Below are 24,585 nucleotides of genomic sequence, written 5' to 3' on the forward strand. Positions count from 1 at the left end.
TAAGGTACTAAAAGAAAACTTCTTTGGACAGTGTCCAGCTTATAATACTGCCCTTTTATAATCAACCCACAAAGATAAATCAAGGCATAAACTTATCAATAACCAAAAAGGTCCACATCCATGCCATTTATAAAAATAAAAAAGTACAATACAAATTAGATATTGAAAGTGCATGCAAATTCTCTTATGAGAACTGTTGTACAACCTGACAGGATACTAAAAAATGAAAACTAAAATTTCAATAAATAAATAAAAAGAGAACTGTCTCAACATAGAAAACAATCAAATAAATATGTACACTGAGTCAGAAAATTATTTTAATAGTTACAAAACTTTTTTTTTTTACAGAATCAGTATAAAATAGCAGTTGATTTCTCCATAATTATCAGAATTATTTATACTTGAGGTCTTGGCTAAGTGGGGCTGAAATCAACAAAAGGTCTTGGACTGTTGGCTCAGAAATCATCCTAGGAAGCCCGCCCTGTTGATATCTGTCATGCTTAGCTCTTATGAGATGACCCAGTCCTTAAAAAAAAAAAAAAAAAAAAAAAAAAGAATCTCTCTTTATTCATTCTTTGGAGGCTTGAAGTGAATTCGGCAGCGTTCATTAAACACCTAAAATATTGAAACAGAAATAAAAGTCATTGAGTTATCCTGTGTAAATCAGGCCTGGAACTAAATTCAATTTAGTATGCTTCAAAAGGTTATTACCATTTTTGTCCTAAGTCAACAGATTTAGGAAACAGAAGAGTTTCCTCACTAGTTCAAACTGACTTATGAGGTGCTGAATGCACAGAAGGCCTTGACATGTATTTACAAGACAATTCTAATATTTTAATAAAATTTAAGTTACTTAGGGAAAAAATCATCAAGAGCCAGGTAATTTAGTTACTAGGAAACATTTCAACTTCATATTCTGGACATTTTTTAAACAACTACACAAAAATATCTAAAATAAGTTTAAATAAAGAATGCTCAATAACTAAATGTCCACATGGAACTATGTTAAATAAAAATTTGGTATGGTTATTCAATGGAATACAAACAAGGTTAAAAATAATTTATGTTCTGATTTAAAAAGATCTCCAAGATTATTAAGGGAAAAAAACAAAGTGTGAATAGTACACTTTCACTTGTGTAACAAAGGTAGAAAAATACACACACATAAAATCAGAAAAGGTGTATCTGAAAGCATATACCATTTTTCAGAGAGAAGGGAAAGGAGATGGCTGAAGGAAAGGGACAGAAGGTAGAATTTTTACTATATATTACTATTTAAAAAAATTTTTAAAAATATTTTTAATATTAAAAAAATTTAAATCACATGTCAAAACTTTTAAGTGTCCAATTAAAACAATTCTGAAATTGAAAAGAATTTCTTCTCAGAATGTACCCCCATACATCATTAATGTGAAGAACAAATCACTTTTCAGGTAAAAAAAAAAAAACTACCTATGTTGGCTGCCATTGACTATTACAAAAATAAAAGAAAAATCGAAACACAGAGGTTGTGAGGTATTGTTATTATTTTATTTCTTTTTATTTATTTATTTTTGAGATGGAGTTTCACTCTTGTTGCCCAGGCTGGAGTGCAATGGCGTGATCTCGGCTCAATGCAACCTCCACCTCCTGGGTTCAAGCAATTCTCCCACCTCAGCCTCCCGAGTAGCTGGGACTACAGGTACCTGCCACTACACCCGGCTAATTTTCTGTATTTTTAGTAGAGACGGGGTTTCACCCTGTTGGTTAGGCTGGTCTCGAACTCCTGACCTCAAAAGATCCATTCGCCTCGGCCTCCCAAAGTGCTTGGATTGCAGGCGTGAGCTACTGCGTCTGGCCTACTATTCAATTTCTTAAGCTGAGTGGTAGATATATGAATGTTCATTTTATTAATATTCATTAAATTCTATGTGTCACATATCTTTGGCATATGCATCTCACAATTAAAAGAAAATATATAGAAATTATATAGACTCTTTCTAGCCTTTTTACGATTCATCTCACTCATTTCCAGCCCTGATATTTCCCTGAAATTCCCAATCAGACAAGAGGGAGGCTTCAATTTAGTGGCCTGGACACACTGGTTGGGGTGATATATACAACTTGGCTGAGCCTCTCCAAATCCTTTTCCCAAATGATTTCCTGTCCACTTCTGCTGGCCCATTGCACCAGAGTACAATGGCTACATTTTCCTTTTTAAAACAAGTAAGGGCCTCATCTTCTGTGGAGTGGACAGACCATATTTTCTTTAAAACTAATATTAAATCCAAAGTAGTTCACTCTTCCCACCACATTTTACATACACCATAAACTTCTGCACTTGTTGTTTCAAGCCAGATGTTTCACTGTACCCCTTCCCCATCCAATCCCAAGAGTAAATATGATTTCTCCAGAGAGTAAAAATGGGAAAATATTGCCAAATCCTCTCAAGTGACAGACACCTTATCATGTTGGTGGAAAGGGCAGGAATAGGAAACCTTGGCAAAGAGGATAAGATAGAGAAATGTGATAAAGCAAAGAAAGTCAATTTGTATTTTGCAATTTGTTCATGTCTCAGCAAGCTGGTACATTCTGGTTTTGGTTCAGCTAACCTCTCTTATAAGCATACAGCTTAACAACATTCCAGTAGTTAAATTCAAATGATAAAACAGAATTTTCAGTACATTTTCTCAGATTTAATAGATTTTTGCCCTTTGTAAATCTTTTAGAGTTTTAGAGAGGGGTAAATGGATCTACTTTTTCAGAAAACTAAAGTCAGAGTTTTATGAATTTTGACTATATGTAAGTTTCTGGGATCTGGTCCCCTAATCTTGTTCCTAACAAGAACTATGCAATGATAATAAGGAGGTTGTAAATCTATGAGCAATCAAAAGCCTTATTATCAATACCAGTAAAACTACATATAATAACAAGTTTTATGATCAGATAAGTTAGAAGAGAAGCAACTGTATAGGTTACCTAATGATAGGAAAACTTACGGAAAGTAACTGAGCTCAAAAAAGCTAATTTTAACAAATAGCCTCCTTGAAGGTTCTGAGTAGTTACTCTAAATGTCAACTATGCCTGTAATTAGTGTTAGGAGACATAGAGAATGCCTCTAATGCTGTTATGATGGCAGCTCATTTAGTTCTATCATATGCTTATAAAGCTAATTTTGTTTTGTTTTGGGTTTTTTTTGGAGATGGAGTCTCACTCTGTTGCCCAGGCTGGAGTGCAATGGCTTGATCTCAGCTCACTCCAACCTCTGCCTCCCAGGTTTGAGCGATTCTCCTGCCTCAGCCTCCCAAGTAGCTGGGATTATAGGTGTGAGCCACCACGCCTGGCTAATTTTTGTATTTTTAGTAGACACAGGGTTTCACCATGTTGGCCAGGCTGGTCTTGAACTCCTGATCTCAGGTGATCCACCCGCCTTGGCCTCCCAAAGTGTTGGGATTACAGGCATGAGCCGCCTTGCCTGGCCCAGTAAAGCTAATTGTTATAAAATGGCGCTAATTAGATGCTAACTGAATCCTGCTCTCCCTCCCCCACCCCCCAAAAGGTTACAACCCTCAACTGTAAATGTAAATGAGTGATCTCTACTCTCCTTACAGCCTCAAGGCACTCTTTACTCCCCTCCCTTGGTTTCCCTTTGTTAGTTCAGTTTTCCTGCTACTTCTTTCCAAATCCCAACGTTATTTTGTACCTTCCAGCTCCTGTCATTTACCACTTCTTCAACATTCAGTTCTGACTGCATCCATTTCAACTGCAAGGAAAAAAAAATTAAAGTTATAAAATTTAAAGAGCAAGAAAAAAATTGAAGTTATAAAATTTAAAGAGCTAAAACCACACTCATGTTTATCCAACAAAACCTGCTGCTGCTCTAGTATTTTTGTCTGTTAATGGCAGAGTTTGGAAGCTTCTTTGACACAATCAACTTTCCCCATATCTAATCAATTGCTAATCTCAAACTTTGCTGCATATTCTAATCACCTTGAGAGCTTTAAAAAAAAATCCCAAGGCCAGTCAGTTCACAGAAGACATACAAAATGCCAGTCTTACTAATGTATAAAGAAATGCAAATTAAGCCATAATATGACAAAATGAGTAAGTCTGATAAAACCTAACATTAGTGAAGGTATGGGAAAAGATATACTCCTATATATTCTTAGTAAGAGTATAAATTGTTACATCTTCTATGAAGGGCAATTTGTCAAGACTCACAGGAAATGTACATTCTCATGTCCTTGAACCCAATGATTCCAGTCCTAGAGATTGATGATACAACTATAGACTTGCAAAGATAGCACAGAGGAAAAAAAGGACAAGGAAGTGTAAACCTGATTTGAATAGAGAATTAAGAAAAAAAAAACCTCAAGGAGGAAAGAGAATATAGGTGGAAGTGATCTAGAAAGGCATGCGCTTCCTCACACCTTAACCATACAGTCAGAAGTCTCAGGCTAAAAATGCCAAGTCTTTAGCTTTCTTTATAACTGCCAACCTAATTACTCCGAGAGAAAAGTAGCCAATTCCATTGCCAGGCCCTGAGAGCAGGGCTCACAATACTCCCAGTAACATTTTGTTAGAGGACTTGAAGGGGAAAAAGCTGGCTAGTTCCAGGCAGGAGGCTTGAAAATATTCAGGAAAATGAGGAGAAAAAAGCATGAACTATAGGTTGATGCCACCTAAGAGTTTAACACCAGGATGACTTCCTCAGGCCAAAGTGAAGAACCCAGACCAGATTTGGGAATAAAATGCCAGAGAGCTCAACAAGATCTGGGCAAGCATGAATCTGACACCCAGGCCAAAGACCCTGGCCAACTAGGAGCGCAGTTCAGGCAGGAGGTTTGAGACATTCGTGGCAACAATGATAAGAATGGAACTTGGTACAGGTCCAATAGCTCCTTGCAAACTCCCTTCTTAGATGCAGAACTGGTGTCAAAGCGTAGGTTGGTACACATGGCAAGAACTGTGGAACAAGGAGAAGAACTGCATTCAGACAATGAGTCCTGTGCTGTGCAGTAGTAACAAGCCTGAAGAAGCCCACCAATGCAACCTAAGTTCCCATTTTAATCAGCCATACAGACCAAAATCATTAAAGCTCCACTTCTCTGACAAAGCCTGGACTGACTGCCAAAGAAATAATTTCAGTTGAAGAACAGTGTGAAAGTCACTAAGATAGTCTTCAAAACTGCTCTCAAGTATTTCAAGGGATACTATGTAGAAAAGGGTTCAGAATTATCCTGGGTAACTCCAGAGAGAAGAATAAGAAGCAGTACTTACATATTATGGGAGCAGAATTTCACAATATATATGAAAATCTTGGAACAATTAGAACTGTCCAAAAGAGAATACACTGACGCTGAGACAGGGGATCCTCCCCTGCCACAACACCCTGCCCTTAAGCCGTAGTGAAACAAAAGCTAGAAACCACTGGTTGGTGATATGACAAAGAGGATTAATGCAACAAATATGGAGTCCCAGAGACTCGTAAAGGAAAGAAACTGCTACTTCGTAGCAGCCAATATGCAAGGTCTTTCTTACATCCTTGAATCTTCCCCACACCACCCCCCTCCTCAAAAAAAATAAGAAGTTATTAGGTATCAGCTCCATTTTACAGACTCAAAATCAGAATTTTCAGAACAAGATTACAAAGCCACCAAGGTAGGTGGGATTTATTTCCTTAGAGCTGTCTGCCTTTGGATTATTTTTTAAAATTCTACAACATTGCAGATATTACAGCCAACTTCTAATATAATTTTATCAGTGCTACCAACAAACTGTCACCTTTGAGACAGTTGTCTCTAGGTCTTCAACAGGTACACTTAGGCCACTAACATGTGACAGCAGTTACAGAGGTCCAGAAAGGAAGGTGCTTTTTTTGAGTTAGAAAGGTTCAGGTAAAGTAGTGGGGAGTTTCTGACTGGCATCTGTCTATAAATAAAATATACTCACTAAAGTATTTGACTATTAGTCACAACTTAAAGAAACTGACTGAATCCAGGGTCAGAAGAGATGGGTTAAAGTCCCAGTTCTACCACTTACTAGCTTGTGGCTTTGGGGGTGTCAGTTAGTATCTCTGAGTCTTTTTCCTCAGATAGAAAATGAAGAGGTAGAGTTGTACCATCTCCAAGAGCTCTCTCTGATTCCATAATCTTCATAGCAAACTTGAAAATTAAAAAAAAAAATTCACGTTTCCTTATTTGCTTATGTACTAACCCATGGTTACCCCCAGCCCTATATGTTATCGAGCTAGAAAGCAAACCTCATTCAACTCACTGATTGGTTTCTCAACCCCTCCTTGCAGTGGTCATCCTGGTGATTCTATCTGGGCCCTAAAGACACAAGGGCAGATCTGGAGGCTGAGTAAATTGTGTGTCACAATCACTCCCAAACACTCAGTAGTTTAGAGTTTTGAACTTTGCTCTCCACTAACTAGTCACTCTATTCTGTTTGACTTGATCTGTAAACAGTGACTTTTCAGTTTCTGATTTAACAGCCTTTGCCCTGCAGTTTCCTTTGTCAACACCTTCAAGAGCATTGAAATACAAACTCCAATATTACTAGACTTTCACCAGTTTTATATAAATTATCTGTATGCCAGCTGGACACGGTGGCTCAGGCCTGTAATCCCAGCACTTTGGGACGCCAAGACGGGGGGATCACACGGTCAGGAGTTCGAGAGCAGCCTGGCCAACATGGTGAAAACTCGTCCCTACTAAAATACAAAAAACAAAAAAATTTAGCTGGGCGTGGTGGCAGGCACCTGTAATCCCAGCTACTAAGGAGGCTGAGGCAGGAGAATCTCTTGAACCTGGGAGGTAGAGGTTGTAGTGAGCCAAGATTGCACCACTCTAGCCTAGGCGAAAGTGTGAGACTCCATTTCAAAAAAAATAAAAATAAATACACAAATAAATAAATAAATAATCTATACGCCTTCATGAACAGCAAGGGGAATAAGATCAACATCACTGCATTAGGTCACTGTCCAAGGGATCCACCAGTGCCTGTTGCATGAGCAGGTATGGAACACAGACCTGATGCAGTAGTCATGAACAAAGAGAGCAGCAAAGACAGTGGCTGAGTCCTGGATCCAGTGAGACATCCTGAATTGGCGGAATGATCGAGAAAGTGCAGCAGCCCGGCCTGCTCACCTTGTGTGCAGCCAGCTACAAGGAAAGAGGTTTCTTTTCTTTTCTACTAATAGTTTTCAATAGATGATGAGGTCCCCTTTTTACAGTTTAGCTACATCTTCTAAACAAAGGGCAAACTTCATGACTGTGCAGTATGAAAAGCATGACTCAATCCCACAAGGATCCATAAGTCACCTATTATGCCATCTTAAAATATAAACATGAAGTCAGGTGTGGTGGCTCACACCTATAATCCTAGCACTTTGGGAGGTGGAGGAGGGCGGATCACTTTGAGCTCAGGAGTTTGAGACAAGCTTGGGTGACATGGCAAGACCCCATCTCTACCCAAAATACAAAAAATGAGCTGGGTGTGGTGGTTCACGCCTGTAGTCTCAGCTACTGGGGAGGCTAAGGCAGGATTGCTTGAGCCCCAGAAGCAGAGGTTGTAATAATTGAGATTGCACCACTGCACTCCAGCCTAGGTGACAGAGTGAGACCCCATCTCAAAAACAAACAAAAAAAACATGATTTTGATAATTGTACACTGGTCCTGTAGGAAAAGTCCCTGTTCTTCGAAATAACTAATGAGTTTAAGGGTAAAGTGGTACAATGTATACAACATACTCTCAAAATGGTTCGTGGAAAAAATATATTTATGCACACAGGTGTGTGGGGAGACAGGGAGAGTGAGGAAGGCAGGGAAGGATGAAGAGAAGGAGAGAGGGAGGGTGAAGAGAATAAACTGTAAAGCAGGTGGGGCAACATATAAATATTAAGTGAATATAGGTAAAGGGCACATGGGAGTTCCTTGTACTATTCTTACAACTTTTTTGTAAGTTTGAAATTATACAAGATAAAAAGTTGCCACTAAGAGTCCCCTCAAAAGAAAGACAGCAATAAATCCCACATAATAAAATATGATGTATTTTTCTATTGTTTCCTTGACTTGTCACACACGAGGGCTGTAAAGAAACAGTTCTGCTGCGTTAACTGTATTCTGAAGTCTACACCCTATCTACATTATAGTTGACTTGGGAAAATAAGGCTTCCTCTGACACATCCTAGGTAGGTACTTGCTGTTTTCTTAAAAGTAAAAACACTGCAGGAATGGGGGAGGAAATGGGAAAAAGGCATGTCCAAGAAAAGGCCAAAGATCCCTAGCAACTTTTACACAGTAGGGAAATAAATTATGAGGTACAAGTGCATCTGGTTATATTTAAATCACACTATATTTTTATGGCTAACGAGGGTAATATCATGAAGTTAAATAGTCTATATTACATTTCAGCAGATTTCTACAGAATGAAACTGGAGCTATTTTCAAAATATATTAGAGATGTTTTTTCTCAAGTTATGTCTCAAAAGGGAGATACTATACAGATGTGATTTCCCCAGAATTTCTGATGTGGTACTTCACCTGTAGTGATCCCTTGTCTTTAATAGAAAGAAACAAATAAATGAAAATAAATTATGACTATGTGCTCATTTTAGACAAAGCTGCTATGTTGCATTTGTTCAAGACGTGCTCATTAATTTACCAATTAATATCTAAACATAATAAAATAAAGCCCACTAAAATTGAAGCACTCGTCTCTCGGTTATTTTTTTTTAAGTAATAGCCATATTATATGCCAAAATTTTCATATTAAAATTTTTACTTTGAAGGCTACAGTTGGAAAAACTTTGCCTGAGAAATGTTAATTCTGTTCAACTTACCTTTGTCTGCTCTTTTCTAAGTTGCTTTAATAACGTTAAATCATCCAAATTCTTTTCTCTCTCTTCCCGGAGGTTTTTTACTACTGCTGAGGTCTGGGCTATACAATTTTTTATGACTCTGTCTCTACTGGCATGAGCTGCCATCAACTAAAGAACAAAGGAATGAAAGGAGAAAAAAAAATGCATCAATTTTCACATTTTAGTGCTTTTCAAAAAAGTTCTTGAGACTATACAAATTTAATACTTTCTAAAACAATTTCTGATGACTGAAACCATGAAAGAGAAGATTGTGTTGAATCAGCTACTTCATCTAAAAACATAACCGGCAGCATCTCTGAGGGTGGAAGGTATGAAGTCTGGGGCTGTCCTCCTCCTCAATATGCTCCCGGTATTGCCCTCGGCTTCCTGCATTCCCCACACTGGACTTTTCACTTCGGTTTCGTCTACCTTACACCACTGACTTTTCCTGTGATTCCATTCATGTGTTCCTCTATTCTACAACCACCCGCGCATGCCTGGCCACTGACGGCTATTCTTCCTCTCTTTGTCCTTTCATATTTTTTTCTGTCTTACATTGTTAACAAGTGAAAGAAATTATAAACTAAGTCATGTATAGAAGATTTCACTACAATAAAGAATAACAAAGAATGCTACATTTACCTATGGAAGACAGAGCCCTTTTCAAGATTATAAAGTATAAGTACTGATAAGGAAAACTTATATATGAAGCACAGATTAGTAGTTGCATCAATTGTGTGTGCTGACTGAAATTAAGGATGTCTGACAGAACAACTCTTTGATAACCTCCATCTTAATGCAACAAATTAATAAAAACAGTTCTCATTTATTTCCCATCTTGATTCATAAAGTATCATGGTCGTGTTTCAAACATACTTCCATAATCACAGCCACATTTTGATAATACCCCAAAATCTGCATTTGTAAAGCACTGTTTCAAGTTCGTAGACTTTATTGTTCAGTACTGATGTTTATGTTTACCATGGGAATAAACAATGTAAAGCTAAAAAAAGTCACAGATTGAAGGGAATATGCTCTAATAAGATCTCATTGACATTTACAAGTTTTATCTTGAGTAACATTTGAGATTTGAAATTTCTAAAACGAGTGCTTCATAATAACTTTACTGATCATCTCCTAGGAAGAAGTGCTATTTGAAAAGGCAAATATCCCTTCTTTAGCTATAGAAGGAAGCTGGGTCAGGGATTAAAGTCAGGGTGAATATGAGCAACTTGGACATTTCATAGAGTTCTGCTTCTTGACTGACATAATACTTAAGGGAACTCAGTGGTACTTATTGGTATGGGCACTCTGCTGCAGGCTTGATCCCTGGCACAAAGCTACTTGAAAAATTAAGCTTTACTTGATATACATGTTGCTGAATCCTTCCAGGATAAAGATACAGAGAAAAACTCAAACACGCACACAGGATTTCCAAAACAGAAGAGTTCTAAATTTAGTATGCAAGCTTATCCTGACTCAACAAGGAGATAAAAAATAACAACTTGTGACTCTCACAGGGCCTGTTAAAAAAAATGATAGCAGTAGCAGCAAACATTTTTTGAGACAGGGTCTTGCTCTGTCACTCAGGCTAGACTGTGGTGGTGTGATCTTGGTTCACTGCAACCTCTGCCTCCTGGGCTCAAGCAATCCTCCTGCCTTAGCCTCTCAAGTGTCTGGGAATGTAGGCGCACGCCACTAAGCCCAGCTAATTTTTGTATTTTTTGTGGAGATGTAGTTTCGTTATGTCACCCAGGCTGGTCTTGAACTCCTGGACTCAAGCGATCCTCCTACCTCAGCCTCCCAAAGTGTTGGGATTACAGGCGTGAGCTGCCGCACCTGACCAGCAATATTTATATACAAAACACTGAGTACTGTAGGCACTTTATAACTCAATGCGCCAACAACTGTATGAACTAGGTACTATTATTATACTAGTTTACAAATATTAAAACTGAGGCAGACAGCCGGGCATGTTGGCTCACACCTGTAATCCCAGCACTTTGGGAGGCCGAGGTGGGTGGATCACTTGCGGTCAGGAGTTCGAGACCAGACTGGCCAACATGGTGAAAACCCCATCTCCACCAAAAAATACAAAAAAAATTAGCCAGGTGTGGGAGCATGTGCCTGTAGTCCCAGCTACTGGGGAGGCTGAGGTGCGAGAATCATTTGAACCCAGGAGGTGGAGGTTGCACTGAGCTGAGATCCTGCCACTGTACTCCAGTCTGGGTGACAAAGTGAGACACTGTCTCAAAAAAAAAAAAACAAAAAACAAAAAACCTGAGGCAGAGGTTATGTAACATATTCAAGGTCACCTAGCTAGGAGGTAGCAGATGTGAATAATCTAGATCTAGAATCCATATTGTTAATCACTACACTATAAACATCTAGGTTAACAGGAAGATTGTAAATGGAAACAATTTTACAGATTATGGAAATTATATGGGTAGTGAGGTGAGAGAGGGAGTATCACCAAAGTGACCATAAATTTTAGTTCTTCAGACAGAGGTACCCAAAGAAAGTGAACTGTCTAACAAACTCATAGCCAATTAGGACTAGGTCCCATACTATCGACTCTGGACACTGAATTCCACTCATTAAGTCCACAACCTTATGGTTTTCTCAAGCCACAAGACTTACCTGCTCATTTAAAATAACACACTTTAACACAGAACAAAAATATCAGTAGTTAATGCTCTGAATTTAACTGACATGGATAAGCTCGTCCAAAACTGTCTGAGAGAGGCAGTTTAGGTTTTAAGGATGCCTTCTTCATGACTATGAATCCAAACAATAACCTTGTGGTAGAACTTAAAATAGTAAGTGTCATTTGAACTTTAGCTTCTGCATTAATGAAAGAATATAGGTAAATAAATTATGAAAAAGATTTTGCTGCATCATTATTTCCTTCTGCTTTTGGAGATTAAAAAAGAGAAATAAAGGGGGGGCAATGAAAAAAATATACTTGAGAAACCAAAGCCTCAGGAAAGGACAATTGATCCATTGGTTTTCCTTCTCTCCCAGTTGCCAAATGCTTCTATTCCCCTTCCTGAGGAGTGAGAAAAAGAAGATTTAAAGGTGTGAAGGGTTTTAATTCTTCTTTATACCAGTTGTCTGGCTTTTTAGGACTGATGTACTCACAGTCCTTGCTCTTGTTACTGTCTTACTTCACTGTTTCACTCTCCCCTTTCATTCCTTTGTACATAAGGTCTCCGTGAGGTAAAGGCTGCAAAACAACTGCTCCCATTCTTTAGAACCATTTCTTCTCAGGTTTGGTAAGATTTCACAAGCATAAGGTCACACATTTTCTTGAATGTGTAGTAACCAGATCAAAACTTATATACACCATCAGGTATAGGCAAAGAAACCTGAAGATGTCATTCCTTTAGTCACAGCTGAGTTACAAGATAACTGATTTCTTATTCAGTCTGCAAAGAAAGACATGAAAGAAGCAAAAGACTCAAAAAATACACTTACAGACTCATAAAGTTGTTTACAGGTTTGGCTGGCATCAATTTTCCCTGCAAAGGAAGCTGTTGGAACCGTAGTGTTTAATTCATGTACTATTCTGTCATCAATTGTCCTCATCACCTTGAGTAATTCCTATATGTATTTAAAATAAAAGAATATAATCCGAATGGAAAGTTAGTGATAAAAAATAAGTATTTAAGTAAAAAATAAAGCTCTTGGATATTTTACAATCCTTTATGTCAGGAGTGAGGAAACCAAGCCAAATACAGTGTAACCATAAGAAAATGTTCAAGGATGATAGGTAGGTTAAGTAATGGTAATTTTAACAGTGGGCACCAACTCTGCCTCCTTGGCTCAAATGTGACTGTCTTAAGAGTTAAGACTGTTTTACTCACGTTGAAATCCCGTTTGCTGGCATGGTGTTTAGCAAACAGTGTATGCTCCTTCCATCTCCAGCATACAGCCAATAAAGTATACTACTAGTTTTTACTTTTTCTTAGTAACCCTAGCTCATATGTTCCAAGGATCCCTCTTCCCTCAGAAAGCCTCCAATTCTCAAAAAAAAAAAAAAAAAAAAAAACCTAACAGAAAAATAATATCAAAAGGGCAGGGAACTTGAAAAGACTGGTACTAACTACCCACATAGCATAGCCCTCCTACCCACATGTGATCAGTGTGCTTCTTTTCACTTGTCACTAGAGAAAGGCTGGACATCAGCTACATCTCGTCTTCAGTTAAACTCTGGGAGAAGTTTCTGGCAGTATATCTTTCTCTTTCTTTTTTGTTTCTCAGATTTACAAAATATCCAAACAAGAACAACAACAACAACAAAAAACCCCAGTCACTTACAAAGCATCAAGAAAATGGCTAGGCACGGTGGCTCACACCTGTAATCCCAACACTTTAGGAGGCTGAGGCAAGAATATAGCTTGAACCCAGAAATTCGAGACCAGCCTGAATGACAGACATAGTGAGACCCTGTCTCTACAAAAAAAAAATTTTTTTAATTAGCTGGGCATGGTGACTCATGCCTACAATCCTAGCTACCTGGGAGGCTAGGGCAGGAAGATCACTGAGCCCAGGAGTTCAAGGCTGCAGTGAGCTATGATCACACCATTGTACTCCTGCCTGGGCGATAGTGAGATCCTGTCTCTTAAAAAAAGAAAGAACGAAAGAAAATAAAACAGAATTATATAATACTAGGAATACACTTATTATTGAAAACATCCAAGTTAACATTCAATATTAATATGTATTAAAAGCAACGTTTGATTCTTTCTCCCTCAATATACTATCCTACTTCTTACCTTTGCCAAACTTAAATCCATGACTGAAACCAATTCCTTTCTTTCCTCATCCATTTGTTAAAATAAAAATTCTTATTATGATTAAATTATTACTTTCATTTTAGAAAAGTTAGAAAAACACTTTAAATAAAAATCATCTATAGTTAACCATTATCAACACTTTAATATGTTCCTTTGGTCTTTTTTCTACACACACCTATTAATGTTTTTATAAAACTGAGGTACTATGTAACATTTTAAAATCTGGCTTTATGACATTATATTATGAGCACTCTGTTCTTGTTGCTAGAAACGTCTTGATTTTTTTTTTTCTTTTTTTTTTGGGGGGGGACAGGGTCTCACTCTGTTGCTTAGGCTGGAGTGCAGTGGCATGATATTGGCTCACTGCAGCCTTTGCCTCCTGGGCTCAGGTGATCCTCCCACCTCAGCCCCTCAAATAGCTGTGACCATAGGCATGTGCAACTACACCCAGATGATGTTTTTGTATATTTTTGTAGAGAGAGGGTTTTGCCACATTGCCCAGGCTGATCTCGAACTCCTGGACTCAAGCAATCAGCTAGCCTCAGTCTCCCAAAGTGCTGGGATTACAGGCAAGAGCCACCACACCCAACCCTGAAGATATTTTAAATAGTTGCCTAAGTATTCTATCCTGTTCAAGCACTACAACTCATTTGGTTACTTTCTCTTTAACGAACATTTAGGTAGTTTCCAATTACAAACCACTTAGTCCATTCAATCTAAGTCTGTAGTCTAGATTCTGTTCTATCATTCCATTAATTTTTAATTAGTGAATTTAATGGCCTTTTCTATACCTCAATCTAGAAGTGAAACAGCTTCCAGAAGGCTCATAATTCAGACTAATAAAACACTGGCAAATATCAGGTCTAAAACCAAGTTCATTATCTTCTCGTCCTGTATCTTTCTATTTTTTAAACAGTATTCTCTGTAAACTGGAATTCTTAAGGGATAATCTCAACATATTCACTGGGCAACCACCATACATAGTGGAGGATATATGTATTGTGCTTAAGTGGCAAATTCCAAACAAATGATGGTAGTACTATTTGGGGAGTTCAAAAAAAAAAAAAAAAAAAAAAAAGGTAAGTAGAAGACAGGGACCCACCTTGCCACTTTACCTCCTATGACTGGCCTATTAAAAAAAAAAAAAATGTCTCCTTTAAACTCTCCTTCAAAACCTTCCTTTTCACTTGCTAAACTGAACTGATCTTCTGAGGCCAAGGGTTAAGCTGTGCCTTTTGGATAGAGGTTTTCTTGGTTATGAAAGCCCTCAGCAATATTTGTCTTTAAATAATGCAGCGGTAAGAGAGAGTACCACAGAGTTCATTCATTTATTAACTCATTCTTCATTCAAAATATAATTACAGTCATTCCTTAGTATCCATGGGGGTTTGGTTCCAGGTCCTCCTATGGTTATCAAAATCCAAGGATGCTCAAGTCCCTGATATAAAATGGCACAATATTTGTATAAAGCCTATCCATATCCTTCCATATACTTTAAACAAACTCTAGATTACTTATATCTAATACAATATAAATGCTATGTAAATAGGTGTTAGTTATACTGTAGTGTGTAGGGTATAATAATAAGAAAAAGTCTGTACATGTTCAGTATGGATGCAACCTTTTTTTCCGACTATTTTCCATCCACGATTGATTCAATCCATGGATGTAAAACCCATAGATATGGGAGGGCCAATTGTCCTATGTCTAGTAATGGTCAGGCACTATTCAAAACATCAAGGCCACAGTAATGAATAAAAGAGGTCCTTGCTCTTATACAGCAAAATTCCTGAAGGGGGAGATAGAAATTAAACAAGTATCCTATAAACAAGATAATCTCAGGTACTAAAAAGTACTATGAAAAAGAAAACAAACTAAGGTAACGAGATGAAGAGTGACTGAGTGGTGCTTGGGGGCTACTTTAGATAGAGAGATCAAAAAAGGCTTTTCTGAGGATGTAGCATTTAAGCTGAAACCTAAATGACGTGATTGAACCAACTATAGGAACATTTGGGCTGGGGGTGGTGGCTCATGCCTGTAATCCCAACAATTTGAGAGGCTGAGGCAAAGTAGGAGGATTGCTTGAGCTCAGGAGGTTGAGGCAGTGGTGAGCCATGATTGCACCACTGCACTTCAGCCTGGGCAAACACACAAAAAAACTAAGGAGAGGTAGTTGGATATATTTTGAAGACAGATATATCCAACTGTTGGGTATATTTTGAAGACAGAGCTAACAGAAATTGCTGAATTGGTGGTCAGGGACGAGAAAAGAAAATAGGATGACTTTCAAGCTTGAGGCCTAAGCAACTAAATGTATGGAAATGCCATTAACTTATGGTGATGGGAGACTGGGGAAGGAAGAGACTTGGAAAGAGTGGGAACATCAAGAATTGCATTCTAACTCAGGCTGCCTGATGATTACTGTTCATTGTTTGTATGTGGTAATGGTATGGTGTTAGAAAGTCATAATCTCTTGGAGATACAGTCAGAAATTTTACAGGAAAAATGGTATGGTATTTGGGATGACCTCAAAATAATCAGATTAGGGTGGGGTAAGTGGTAGTAGCGAACAGATGAAACAAGAGTGGCCATGAATTGGTTGTTGAAGTTGGGGAATGGGTACATGAGTGTTTGTGGTACAGCCTCTCCTTCTGTGTTATGTTTAAAATTTTGTAGAATAAAACTTTTTTTTTTAAGTTCTGTTGTGGCAACAGATATTGGCGTGCATGCAGAGAAAAGGGAATGCTTATACACTATTGATGGAAATGTAAATTAGTACAACCTCTATGGAATACGTGGAGATTTCTCAGAGAACCAACAACAGAACTACCATTTCACCCAGCAGTCCCACTACTGGGTACTTACCAAAGGAAAAGAAATCATTATATAAAAAAAGACACCTAGAGGCTGGGTACGGTGGCTCATGCCTGTAATCCCAGCACTTTGGGGAGGCCGAGGCACGTGGATCACGAGGTCAGGAGTTCGAGATCAGTCTGACCAACATGGTGAAACTCCGCCTCTACTAAAAATACAAAAATTAGATGGGTATGGTGGTGCGCACCTGTAATCCCAGCTACTCGGGAGGCTGAGGCAGGAGAATCTCTTGAACAAGGGAGGTGGAGTTGCAGTGAGCCGAGATTGTGCCACTGCATTCTAGCCTGGGCAACAGAGTGAGACTCTGTCTCAAACAAAAACAAAAAAAGACACTTGTACTCATATGTTGATTACAGCACTATTCACAGCAGCAAGCTAACTGTCCGTCAACAGTTGACTGGATAAAGAAAATGTAGTGTATGTATACACACATATATATGGAATACCATGCAGCCACAGAAAAGAATGAAATCATCCAGGTGTGGTGGTTCACGCCTGTAATCTAGCACTTTGGGAGGCCGAGGCAAGTGGATCACCTGGGGTCAGGAGTTCGAGACCAGCTTGGACAACATGGTGAAACTCTGTGTTTACTAAAAATACAAAAAATTAGCTGGGTGTGGTTGTGGGTGCCTGTAATCCCAACTACTTGGGAGGCTGAGGCAGGAGAATAGCTTGAACCCGGGAGGCAGAGGTTGCAGTGAGCCAGATCGTGCAGCCTGAGCAACAGGAACGAAACTCTGTCTCCAAAAAAAAAAAAAAAAAGAAGAAGAAAAAGAATGAAATCATGTCCTTTGCAGCAACATGGATGGAACTGGAGGCCATTAAGTGAAATAACTCAAAACAGAAAATCAAATACCAAATGTGCTTGTTTATAAGTGGTAGCTAAACAATGGTGCATATACACATAAAGATGGAAAGAATAGACATTGGGGACTCCAAAGGATAAGGGGAAGGAGGAAGGTGAGGGTTGAAAAACTACCTGTTGGATACAATGTTCACAATTTGTGTGATGGGTAAATTAGAAGGCTATGAGTGCCAGGTGCAGTGGCTCATGCCTGTAGTCTCAGCTGCTTGGGAGGCTAAGGCAGGAGAACTGCTTGAACCCAGCAGGCAGAGGTTGTAATGGGCCGAGATTGCGCCACTGTACTCCAGCCTGGGTGACAAAGTGAGACTCCATCTCAAAAAATAAACCCGTATATGTACCCCTAAATCTAAAATTTTAGAAATTAAAAAAACAACAAAAAACAAAGCTTTGTTTTGGACTTGTTACGTTTGATGCCTATTAGATATCTGAGTAGAAGAGTGGAATAGAAAGTAGAATATGCCAGTCTGACACTGATCAGGGGTGGAGTTATACCAATAAACTGATGTTCTTTAAAGTCATGAAACTAGAAGAGATCACTGAAGGAGACTGTACAGAGCGAAGGGGGCCAATTAATTATGGAATTCTAGCATCTACAAGTAGAGGAAAAATTCTGTGATGTCACTGAAGTCAGAAGAAAGGTTTAAAGGAGGGAATGGTCATTTGTGTTGAATGTTACTAACTCAAGAATTATATGGGGCCGGGTGCGGTGGCTCACATGTGTAATCCCAGCTCTTTGGGAGGCTGAGGCAGGAGGATTGCTTGTGGCTAGGAGTTCAAGACCAGCCTGGGCAACATAGTAAGACTCTTGTCTCCACAAAAGTAAAAAATTTAGCCAAGTATGGTGGCATGTGCCTACAGTCCTAGCTACTTGGGATGCCAGGGCAGAAGGATCACTTGAGCCCAGGAGTTCAAGGTTACAGTGAGCTATGATGTGCCACTGCCCTCCAGCCTTGGTGACTATGCCTCAAAAAAAAAATTGTAATGAATAAACAAATGATTCTATGAACAGAAATTAAACTTTTAAACTTGGGAGGATGGAAATCATGGGTGACCTTAAAGAGAGCCATTTAAACAGAGTGTTTAATGGACAGAAAAGGCAATGTGGCTTAAGTACAGAGAGAAAGATAAAACATGGTGTAACATGAGGTCTATTATTAGAGGTCATATGATAGGATTTTAGTCTTTTCTGAGACCCACAGGGAACCAAACATGTATTTTTTGTCATGATTAAGGTTACACGATGAGATCTGTGTTCTAAAATGACTGCTTAGGTTAAAGTATGGAACATGGACTGGAGAGGAACTACAGTAGATGTCAAAAGATCAGTTAGACACTGCAGCAATCCAGGTGAGATTACGTCGTTTGACATTTCCTGGGATTTTTATTGACTCTGAACTTCAACCAGTTTTAAGTTTGAACACTGGCTATACCTTAATCACTTTAGCCCGATTCATCTCCAATAAAACAATTTGGACATACTACTAAGTTTCTTACATAGCAATGGGAATCTATCCACATTAACTAGGTAATGAGTCCATCAATTTTATTGTCTTACCAATGGAACCTATAAATGTGGATTATCAAATAGTCATGTATTGCTTAATAACAGGGAAACATTCTGAGAAACGTGTCATTGGGTGATTCTGTTGTGTGAGAATCATAGCATGTACTTACACAAACCTAGATGGTATTACAGCTTACTACACACTTAGGCTATATAGTATAGATGACTGCTTTTAGGCTACAAACCTATACACCAGGTTACTGTACTGAATACTGTGAGCAACTGTAACACAGTGATACTTGTATATCTAAATATATCTACACATGGAAAAGGTACAGTAAAAATATGGTGTTATAATCTCATGGGAACACATCTGTATATGCAGTTGGTCACTGACTGAAACGTCATTATGTGGAGCATGACTGTATATCAATTTTTCTGTGTGTACCAGAGAATTATCAATATATGATCTAGAGCTTGGCTTTCAACTTGGCAGACACTAGCCACATGAGATTATGTAAATTAAAATTAAATGCAATTTAAAATTTAGTTCCTTAATTGCAGTAGTCACATTTCAAGTGTTCGAGAGCCACCTGTTACTAGTGGCCACCATATGGAGACAGCATAAATGTAGAACATTTCCACCATCACAGAAAGTCCTATTGGACAGTGCTGTATTCTAGAAAATATAATGACAATCCCTAAACTGATAACGTACTTGTTCAGGAATTGCTGAAAACTGTATGCCATTCTTAAACGTCACAGAAGAGATACCAGAAAAGCTAAAGAGAAAGAAAAAAAGGGAGGTAAAATGATTGGGGAAGGAAACATTGTAGCAAAATAAAGTGTGGGTGATAAAGTAGTAGATGCATGCCATTTATTCAATCACTTGAGTTATGAAAAGAGGGAGATTAGAATTTTATTTATAGGAATCTGTTGAGAACAGCGAATGTGTGGTCCAACATAGTGGCCCCTCAGTGTTTTTGTGGTGTAATGAGACAGGAAGTGATTTCTTTCAAAATTGAAAAGGCAGAAGGAAAAGAACTGTAAACCATCTCACCAGGCTCACATTTCTTCACAGGGAAAAAAGTGCCAAAGCTCTTAAGGCAACTCCAAGAGGTTCTAGGCAAAAGTTCGCGCTGCCCTCACAGATTATCAGCAAACGAAGGTGAATGCAGGCACAAAAATGCTGCATTTTTGGATCATTTTTGGATCATTTTGGATCATCCATAAGGAATTACTGACTACCGACCTGAGGCCTAGCCCCAATGGCATACACTCCTGTCCACACAAATTCACCAAGAAAATATACAGAAGACACCCCTGAACAGAACAGACATCATACACAATAAACCGTAACACCTGTCCACAGAAATAACACAAAAACACACACAGTTCAATGGTTCTCTGAAAGCCGCATCTTGTGTAGAACCCTCATGAGCTTCTCAACGTTAAATCATAGCCAAAGATAACTTTATAAATTCTGTAGTACCCCCAGCTTCTTTTTTCATCTTCCTCAAAACAAGAGATCTGATTTATCATGAATCTCTCATTGTAGGCTGACTCTGCAATTATACAGGCATTTTTCTTGGAATGCATTTTATGCCTTCTCTCTAATTGGTAGGGTAAAGATCTCATCCTCTTGGAAGGCAATTTAGGTATTGAAGCAGTGCCTATATTTAGTAGTGGGCAGGAGTAGAGAAAACTTTCTATTGCCTCTACAATTATACTATAGTCTATTCCTAAGATTCATTCTCAGGTAAAGTTATTTTATAATTCTACATATTTTTCAGGGTACATACGGGTGAGGAGTAGGAAAGTGGTCATTGTATAACCAAAATACAGTGTACTCCAAAGAATGACATGGAACTCCCTTAATCTTTCCTCTCCTCTCCCTTTGACTGACAGTACCCAGAAGTAACGTGATTGGTACTTGACATCAAGGTCCCTTTTACATGATGCTCTTTTCAGACAGATCTGGTTCCTCAAACTCTATTTTTACAACAAAGCTCCCACAGTGCTTCCCCCAAACCAGAAACACTGCCAGAGTCCTCTAACACCTAACATCCCCAAGGACAGGAATAGAAAGCAGCCCCATAAGTATAAAAGGAACCATTATTGATGCTAGAAAATAATATATCTAGTATGTGCCTAATTACAATGTGATTCAAAATCAATTATGTCAATGAATGTTCCTAATAGAAATACTAATATTTAAACAAGCATGTTGAAGTGCTGGGGGGTGGGTAGGAAGAAAGAGACATGTATGAGGACAATGGCAAGAGACATGACAAGAGCCACTTTGGGATTGGATTTTAAAAGGTCTTACATGCCATGTTAAGATGGCATATAAGATGTTTAGATCTAGTCATATGAACCTAAAACTTAAAAACATAGCTTAGATTATAAAATTCAGAATATAATAGCATATGCCACAGTATTATGGAGATTAGATTGAAGGGGGAATACAGTAGAGAAAAAAGTGCCAGAAGATAGTAAGGCCTGTTGCAAAGCTAGTTCCAAAAATGACAGGGGCCTAAACAAAGCCACAGGAAGTAGTGATGAGTCTTCCTAAGGCACCTCTTTGATCATCTCACCCCTTTGCCCAAAAAGGACTCCCTAACTGACACTTGACACACAAGGTCTTCCACAAATCTGGTTGCAATCTTGTGTAACCCCAATGTGACCCTGTGTAAATAATGTGTTCTAGCAATACTGATTTTCTATTTCCCTTAAATACATAAAACTCTTTTTGTCTATTATCCTATTGCCTCTGCCTAGAATACCCCTAGTCCCTGCCTGCCTAAGGCCCAACTCAACTATATCTCTTGATTTGTTTCTCTCTAAATTCTTTTAGCATTTTATTCTTTTTTTCCCCAATATTTGCCACATTTTACAGCCCTACTTAGATTACATTCCTTGTTTTATACTCCATCTACTGGGTTTTCGCAAGTGCCAGGAGGCTAGTAGGTATCTGTCATGGGTTGAATTGTGTGTCCCCAAAATTCATGAATCCCTAATCCCCAACATGACTGTATCTGGTGATAGGGCCTTGAGGTATGTGATAAAGGTTAAATAGAGGTCATAAGGGTGGGGCCCTAATCCAACAGAACTGATGTCCCTATAAGAAGAGGAAGAGATAGCCTGGGCGCCATGGCTCACGCCTGTAATCCCAGCATTTTGGGAGGCCAAGGGGGATGTGGATCACCTGAGGTCTGGAGTTTGAGACCAGCCTGGTCAACATGGTGAAACCCCGTCTCTACTAAAAATACAAAAATTAACTGGGCGTGGTGAGGGGCATCTGTAATCCCAGCTATGGAGGTGGAGGTTGGAGTGAGCCAAGATCATGCCACTGCACTCCAGCCTGGGGGACAGAGCGAGACTGTCTCAAAAAAAAAAAAAGAAGAGGAAGAGATACCAGAGATCCTTCTCCTTCCATGTGCAGGCACAGAGAAGACATAGTGACATAGAGAAGACATGGTGAGAAAGCAGCCATTTACAAGCCAGGAAGAGAGGCCTTACTATAACTAATTGTGATGGCACTTTTTCCCCCCTTAAATCAAACTGTGTAGCCTAGAAACTGATGGCAGCTTAATCTTGGACTTCTAGTCTCCAGAACTGTGAAAAAATAAATCTCTACTGTTTAAGCCACCTAGTTTGTGGTATTTTGTTATGGCAGCCCTAGCAGACTAATACAGTATCCAATAAATTCTTGAATGCGTGCTAAAATGGGATTCTAGGCACTCGATTTTAAACACTCTTTTCTAGATTTTATTTCAATTTGGAAATAGGATATTTTCCAGATATACTAAATCTAATTTTTGTAATGAAAATATAAGAATTGCAAAAATTTAAAACACTTTAGGCCGGGCGTGGTGCCTCATGCCGGTAATCCCAACACTTTGGGAGGATGAGGCAGGAACATTATTTGGTGAGACACTGTCTTACAAAATTTCTTTTAAAAAATTACCCGGGCGTGGTGACACGTGCCTGTAGTCCTTGCTACAGGGAGGCTGAGGCAGTATTCAAGAATACCACTACCTTCAAACCGTTCAAAGTAAAAAGCTTACTACAGATAGGTCAATTTTTCAGTATCTTGGGTTAGGTAATGCAATACATACTTAAGATCATGATTTTGGAATTCAACTCTGTAACTAAACAAAAGCACACTTATGACTGAATTGGAACAGATAACTTTAATGGCAACTTGGTCAAAACCAGATCCCTATTCTTTAATTCACGGGTTAATAATTAGCCCTAGATCTCTGATATTTGAACATAAAAAGGCAGAACCTTTAAATATAACATCTTTTCTAATGGGCAAGGACACTAGAGCAGGTACTAGAATTAATCCTCCCTCCAAGCTTCCATACGTTCTGTCCCACAAAAACAGCAAATTGTACCAAGTGTTTGTTTTATCAACTAAATAACTCTACTTCACTTTTTTCTCTCCCACAAAAACTCTACTTAGAAAAGTACGAGACGAATGGCAGAAGCTGGAAACTGAGTTCAGGGAACTGCTACAAGATTGTTACAATCCTTATCCACGGATCCCGAGCTTTACCACCGCGGATTACCCAGAGCTTCCCACTCAAGGCCTGTGAGCCGCGGAGAGAACTATGATCCCCCTCCTCCCTCCTCCTACAGAGCAGCCTTGCTCCCTAAGGCCAAACCCGTGCCCCCCATGACCTCCAATGGCTCTACAAAAGAGCTTTGAATTGCCCGCTTTTTCTAAAGCTGGTTCATACTCCCTCGCAAAGCAGGGAATAGGGTCTGGGGACAAAAGGAGGGACATGCCTGCCACATGAGGAAAACCCCATCACCTGGAACTCGGCGAACTCCTCACAGTTCACACCGCCACTGGGCGCCGCCATATTGGACAAACACGAGGACCCCGCTGCAGGCCAATCACCGCGGAGCAAAGGTGACCGCGGAGCCGCCTGACAAAAAATATAGCATGAGGGGAATTCTTAGGAAGGCTGAGTGCAAGACTTGACTTCTACGTGGTCCGCATCCACCTCGAAACCTGTCACCCTGCTGTCCTAACCCCTTTAACATGCCCTTCTGGAACTGCGCCAGACGCGTGGATCAAAGATTGTCAGAACTTGAAGGGACTGTTTACTCCAATCCCATCTTCACAAAACGGAAACAATTTCCTTGTCGTTCCCCTACCAGGTCGTTGAAGGAAATCTAGGCAAGTGAGGCCTAATACCTCTCACTCCAGTGCCTATCTTCCTCCCTCGACCCTGGAGCAGAGGGGTCTTTGTTAAGAATTTGGGACCACTAAGAAACGTCAAAGAAAAAACGGCATTTCTGGCAGAGTGGGTGGGTATGAGTAAGGTGTTTAGGATGGAGGTGATCAACTGTTTTTAGAAAATAGGTAAATAGAAAACAAATTGAAAACATACACGTTAATTTCTCAGATTTGCCTGAGGGATGCTCCAAAGCCAAAAGGTCACTGAGCACTGAGTCTAATTACGTGTTTTCTGATAAAAGCGTATGTTCATTGAAAACACTGGAAGAGCGGCATACTGGAATACTGGTTTATCTGGTGTATTTCGGGCGTTTACAGCTCACGAAAGTTGCACTTTTCCCTTCTATTTCACACAGGTCCTTCCGTGGATGCATATCCGCTAGGGCAAGAACCCACGGCGCCACACTCCACAATACCATTTCCAAAACTGGCTCGGAACGCGGCGC

At 39.2% G+C, this 24,585-nt stretch overlaps 1 protein-coding gene across 2 annotated transcripts; it reads right to left on the reverse strand.

Moving 5' to 3' along the window:
- Positions 1-37: 37 nt before the first annotated feature.
- On the reverse strand, positions 38-23,812 carry CCDC58 (coiled-coil domain containing 58). 2 transcript variants are annotated; one of them, XM_003894004.5, is made up of 5 exons: positions 23,709-23,812; positions 12,321-12,446; positions 8,826-8,972; positions 3,683-3,742; positions 38-615 (listed from the first exon to the last, which is right to left on the reverse strand). In XM_003894004.5, exons 1-5 carry the CDS (start codon positions 23,757-23,759, stop codon positions 565-567), a joined length of 435 nt encoding a protein of 144 aa, XP_003894053.1. In that variant the 5' UTR covers positions 23,760-23,812; the 3' UTR covers positions 38-564. The 2 variants fall into 2 exon arrangements, with proteins under 2 accessions (XP_003894053.1, XP_009198360.1); XM_009200096.4 differs by having other exon boundaries at positions 23,683-23,766.
- Positions 23,813-24,585: the final 773 nt, after the last annotated feature.

The sequence above is a fragment of the Papio anubis genome, chromosome 2 (assembly GCF_008728515.1).
Source record: "Papio anubis isolate 15944 chromosome 2, Panubis1.0, whole genome shotgun sequence".
Classification (NCBI taxonomy): Eukaryota; Metazoa; Chordata; class Mammalia; order Primates; family Cercopithecidae; genus Papio; species Papio anubis.